This window comes from Mytilus trossulus, unplaced genomic scaffold (assembly GCF_036588685.1).
Source record: "Mytilus trossulus isolate FHL-02 unplaced genomic scaffold, PNRI_Mtr1.1.1.hap1 h1tg001383l__unscaffolded, whole genome shotgun sequence".
In the NCBI taxonomy this organism is placed as follows: Eukaryota; Metazoa; Mollusca; class Bivalvia; order Mytilida; family Mytilidae; genus Mytilus; species Mytilus trossulus.
In genome coordinates, this window is record NW_026963792.1 from 8,318 (window position 1) to 14,590 (window position 6,273).

The following is a 6,273-nucleotide window of genomic DNA, read 5'->3' on the forward strand; positions in this document are numbered from 1 at the left end:
CAAAAAACTACTTTTGAACTTTGCTTCATCAAAGCAACTGGATCATCCCCCACGTGGCACTAAGCTTAGGCCTAACTAGACTATGGAGAATTTGCAGTTCTCAGTTATATTAACATTAACTACTAAGCACAACTTAAGAGAAATACTATCTGACTTAAGAATGAAAATCTTATGTTTTCCCTAAACTACTTAAGCAAGCCAAAGCAAATTACTGCGATTTTGAATTAACAGCTCAACGTTTTAGCTTAAACTATTTGGCCAGCATACACTAATTTCATTAGAACTTTTGCTTGGAAGGCAAATATAATATTATTTACTATATATGCATATTATAGCCTAGCAGCAACTTCCGTTACTGCTACCTTGTTACGACTTTTCACAGGTTTCCCCGCGAGCGACGGGCGATTAGTACTCATCTGATTGTATTCAGGGTAATTTTATTTTTAACCCTTACTTACAAGTCCTTCTTCAAAGGCAAGTTTTCTTATCTTATTTGTCTACTTAGTTGAGCTACCTTTTAGTAGCTCAATCTTTGAATTATTGCTTAAGTTACATCTGTATCCCAGATTAACCTTGTCATAAGCTGCATGTCAATCTGAATTATTTTTGAAGTTGTGCTACATGGGCATATAGCCAATTCTAGTAGCTGCACCTAACTAAAAGTAACTTACCTTACCGAACTCAGCAAGTAAAATAAGAGTTAGCTTCAGTAATAACCAAAAATTTTACCCGGACACTCACCATATTAGAGTAAACAACCATACACACGCACTAATAAGACAAGGCTCAAATGTAGGTGGGTTATCCTTTAACACCCAGGATCCCCTGTTTTCTATCTCAGACACCGCCTATTTATTTCTCTTTGACAACCAAATGTTTAGTTAAGAGGAACTTTTGTTTTAAACTATGGATAACAGGGTATCTAATCCTGGTTTCACTTCATAGATTCGTTAGAAGCTCACTAAAACTTTAGGAATATAACCACAAAAAACCGTTAACATTACACTGCACCTATAGTTTTTTTATAGTTTTATAACACAACATTGACTCTAACCAATCCGCTTAAATTTATATTCGAACTGAATCTAACCGCGGCTGCTGGCATTCATCAATTGACCCCGAATTTGTCAAAAAGCTGGGTTAAAGTTTCCTTTATTAACCAATTTTCCCCACTGATGTTGAACTTGCACTTAATTTGTTCAAGCCCGCATTTAGAATCATGAGAAGCATTTTGCCCATAAATTTAGGGCCATAATCAAACCCTCCTACAGATTTGACACAAGGTACTAAAGTATCCATCTTCCTCATTTTCAATGAGACGCTTTAATTAAGCTACTGTATCTTCTATTTTAGGTTTATTTTACTCTTCGTAAAGGCACCATGGTTTTTATGCACAAATACGACACCACTAATATTACAAACAGTAACACACCAGCTATTAGGATATATAACCTTAACCCGCTTCTTTCAGCCATGAAACTTAGAAACAAAGACCCGCTAATTTCTCTGTACTCGTAATTCATAAGACCCATAAGGACCGCTCTGGCACAACACCTTCTGACGAGAACCATAAACTCTAGATTAAAACGATACACTTCATTGGGGTAGATCCTTAAAACATACAAGAACAGGACTATTACACCCCTAACGTAAGTTAGGAACAATAAGAACCCTAACAACCTTCTAACCTCCAGTGCAACCTCCACACATGCAATTATAGACCCCCTCAATAGCACTAGCCCTAAAGAAATAGGTTGCTTGGCAATTAAGACAATCGAAAACACAGCCATCAAAATTACACATATGACTATAACTCTCATTATATAAACATAATTAAGCTTACGCCCCCCGCTACCACCAGCCCTCATACTACCAGCTGGTAGGTAAAATAATTTTTCTGAACAATTTCATTCAAACAGCTGAGTTGACCTAGTCCCTTATGGGCACCTTGAGGGCCCAATAGCTCTAGTCAACCTTGATCCAGACTTTGAGCTACCATCCTGGACCCCTTAAAGAAGGCCATTTTTCTGGGGTGGGAGGTTAGCCTCTCTATGAGCCACATTCTCAAAAAGAATCTTAATAGTTTGGCTGACGACCAAGGCTTAGACCCTAATTTTCTAAGCACTCTCTCATCACAAAATTAACCCTACAAAGGGAATAAGAAATACTCTGACTCTCTCATATTTCTCAAGAACTACTACAAACCCAAACCTCTCTATTTTCCTCCCTAATACCCCTCCTAAGATAATAGCCCCAATATACAGGCTAAGAAAAGGAGTTTGTATATTTAAGTGCTCATTAATCCGCAAACTTCTGCTATTAACGTAATTAGACCCAAGTATTACTCTAAATACAATCCGTGCCCTATAAAAAGAAGTGAAGATTAAACCTGTTAGCTCTAATAAATAGCACCCATAAGTTATTCTTCTGTCTATCATTCTTAGCTCAATTATTAGGTCTTTAGAGAAAAACCCTCTTATAAACGGGGCCCCTCTCAAGGACACAATTGCAACCGTTATTGCACCCATTCTTACCGGTAATCCTTGCCACAAGCTTCTTAACCCCCGGATATCTTGGATTCTTTGGTTTCTATGAATAACACCCCCTGCGCCTAGAAACAACAAAGCTTTAAATACCGCATGGGTTACTAAATGAAAAAAAGCTACAGACGGAAGAAGGATTGAAATCGAGAATATTATTAACCTTAACTGCCTCAAAGTCGAGAGTGCGATTACCTTTTTTAGGTCAAACGCAAACACAGCCCTTGACCCCGCTAATATTAGAGTAAATAGTCTTAAGACTATAAGTATTTGAGTCACAAAGGGATTAGCTCTGATAATATAAAAAGAGCGAAGAATCAAATAAACCCCAGCTGTCACCAATGTCGAAGAATGCACCAAAGAGGAGACCGGTGTGGGTGCCGCCATGGCAGCAGGTAGCCATGCGCAAAACGGCATTTGTGCGCTTTTAGTTATACCTGCAAGAACTACCACAAACCCTAAATTAACCCATGTCTGCACTGGGTGGTATATATAAATTAACCACCCCCCTTCTCTTAAAAAAATAGAAACTCTAAAAAGTACAAAAACATCCCCAATTCGATTAGTCAAAGCTGTCAACATAGCCGCAGATAACCTCTTATTGTTCTGGTAATAAGCCACTAATAGGAATGAGGTGAGCCCTAGCCCGTCTCAACCAATTAAAAGTATTACTAAATTAGGAACTAAGATTATAAACACTATAGACAGCACAAACAACCATACTAATCCCATAAACCGCTTGTAGTATGGCTCTCCAGCTATATACCACTTGCAGTAGGTTGCTACACTTCCTCTAATTACCAAAACCGTCCCAACAAAGACTATTCTTACGCTATCTAGTAGAACTCTGAAGCTAAATGAGAGACAATTACTCTCTCAAACAGTAACTTCCAATAAATAAGCTTTTCCAAAGGTCCTCCCTCTAAGAATAAATAAGTATCCAATCAGAATCAGTAAAAGTAACCCTAAGTTACTTTTTAATTGTATGATACTATTTTTACGAGCCATCTCTTAGTAACCTTGACATCAAATCGTCTCCGCATAGTCGCATCACCATAACCAGAAGGGCCAAGCAAATTCTGGCTTCGCAAACAGCTAAACATAGAATTAGTAAAATTAACCAAAACTGATTTATTAGAAACACATGGGTTACAAACAATAAGCCTAGTCTTATTATTTCAAGCCCTACAAATAAACACAAAAGGTGTTTGTTTATACGGAAGATTACAAAACAGCCTATACTTATTAAGAAAACTCCTAGGAATTTTATTCAAATCATAGCTTTAAAACACATAGTTTTCTACGACTTACAAGGCCGTCGCTTCAGCAAAGCTTTTAAAACTACCTACCTTCTATGATCCTCCGTATAGAGACACAATAAGACACAAAAAATATAACACTGAATACACGCGATTGCAACTTCAGCGGCTCCAAAAACACCTCCGCCCATTATTAACCCTTTAATACCCCCAACTCCTGTAAGCAGCCTTCTGCTATTTAACCAGCTAACTACTAACTCTCTCCTGCATATAGTTAGAATTACTTTACCAGCTCCCAGATTTAGTGTCAGACGTAAAACTAATGTTAAAGGGCGAAGTATGCCACTAATTAGCTCAACCACTACTATAAAAGGCACAAGGATTAACGGGCAACCTGTTGGAACGAGACTCATCAACCCCTGCTCAAATCTGCATAAAAGACTAGATAAAACTAAACAAGTTCAAATAGACAAAGCAAAGGAGAACCCGAACACAAACTGCCCTCTTACAGGGAAAAAGAATGGAAAGTTTCCAGACAGATTTAGTATCAGAATTATCATGAACAGACCCCTTATTACTAGAGGAAACCCAGATAGCTTTAGTCCCTTTCCGTTCAATCGAATCATCGAATAAGTAAAGGATAGCACCAAACTCCGAAAAGAGCTCGTACTTCTACCCTTAGTGTACACGTCTCTAAATAGCACGGTTATTGGCACTATAGAAGACAGCAACCATAACGGCATAGACAACCAAATTAAGTTATAGCTGTGAGCATCAAATCTAGAAAAAACATCTATTAACATGACTTTAAATTATTGATTACGCGATTTCTTATAAATATAAGTGATACACGTGTTATAAGGGTTAGTTCACACAAATGGCAATTGGCTATAAACATGCTTCCTTCCTGGATAAAGGTCTCGGGTACCTGCTCAGTCTATTTCACCACATAAACCCCCACTAAATACAACCCCTCGCTGGCTTACTAGAGCCTCTCATAGAAGGAACTTAAAATATATTAGAGACCCAAAAGACACAGCGGACCCATAAGAAGACACCCAATGTCAGTGAGCATAAATATCAGCGTAGTCTATATACCGTCGAGGCATTCCTCTTAGGCCTAAGAAATGCTGAGGAAAGAAGGTAGTATTTACCCCAAAAAATATTGCTATAAAATGGGCTTTCCTCCATTTCTTATTAAAGCATACTCCAACAAAATTTGGCAACCAATGGTTAAGACCACAGAACACCCCAAACACCGCCCCTATTCTTAGCACATAATGGAAATGAGCCACCACATAATATGTGTCGTGTAGAGACACATCCATAGAAGCCCTAGACAGTAAGACCCCTGTTAGCCCTCCCACGGTGAATAAAAACAGAAACCCAGTACTTCAGTAGGCGGCAGGCTTTATTTTGAATTTTCTTCCTGCTATAGTTGCCAGTCATCTGAATACTTTCACCCCTGTTGGAACAGCGATTACTATAGTTGCGGTAGAAAAATAGCCTCGAGTATCAACATTAAGACCTACGGTAAACATGTGGTGAGCCCACACCATACACCCTAACCCTCCAATTCCGATTATTGCGTATACTATCCCAATTAGACCAAAAACCGCTTCTTTTCCAGAGCAATGCATAATTACTTTTGATATCACACCAAAGGCAGGTAGAATAAGAATATACACTTCCGGATGCCCAAAAAATCAAAACAAATGTTGGAACAAAACGGGGTCCCCCCCTCCTGCGGGATCGAAAAAAGTTGTGTTAAAGTTTCGGTCAAACAAGATTATTGTGATGCCCCCTCCTAGAACCGGAATTGAAATAATTAAAAGAACTGCAGTAACTCTAATCCTTAAAACATAAAGCTCCGCTCGTTCTCCTTTCATTTCTAACACTGGCATATTTTTATTGGTCCTAGCAAAGTTAATAGCCCCCACTAGAGAGCTGAGCCCAGCTAGATGTAGTGACACAATAAGAACATCCATCCTAGGGCCCCTATGATAGGGGTACACAGATAAAGGGGGGTAAATAGTTCATCCAGCACCAACTCCTTTATCCGTTCTAAAGGACAGTATTAGTAAATATAGTGCATTAGGAGATAGTCAATAACTTAAGTTGTTTATTCGCGGGTAAATTATATCTTTACCTCCTACTAGCAGAGGAATCAACCAATTACCGAAAGCTCCAATTAAGATAGGTATCACAGCAAAAAAAATTATTATTAAGGCATGCGTTGTAACCACCACATTATAGAATCAATCTCTTTTTAAGAACACTGCTCCAGGATGCCCCAGTTGCATTCGGATCATTAACCTCAACCTTGCTCCAAACAACCCTCCTCAGACTCCGCTATACAGATAAAGGGTTCCAATATCTTTGTGATTTGTTGATCACAGCCATCGACGTCACCAGGACTCCACTTCTCCATAACCCCCTACTTCTTCCTTTTTTAGTATTTTTATCATTTTATT

The 6,273-nt window shown here is 38.6% G+C and overlaps 1 protein-coding gene across 1 annotated transcript; it reads right to left on the reverse strand.

Annotated features, from left to right (window-relative positions):
- Positions 1 to 1,355: 1,355 nt before the first annotated feature.
- LOC134704389 (NADH-ubiquinone oxidoreductase chain 6-like) lies at positions 1,356 to 2,468 on the reverse strand. Its single transcript, XM_063563556.1, has one exon. The coding sequence runs from the start codon at positions 1,866 to 1,868 to the stop codon at positions 1,356 to 1,358; it is 513 nt and encodes a 170-aa protein (XP_063419626.1). The 5' UTR covers positions 1,869 to 2,468.
- Between the last annotated feature and the right edge of the window lie 3,805 nt (positions 2,469 to 6,273).

Bases quoted from the DNA above. Each gene is read 5' to 3' on its own strand.
- LOC134704389 (XM_063563556.1), bottom strand. From the start codon at position 1,868: ATGAGGGCTGGTGGTAGCGGGGGGCGTAAGCTTAATTATGTTTATATA.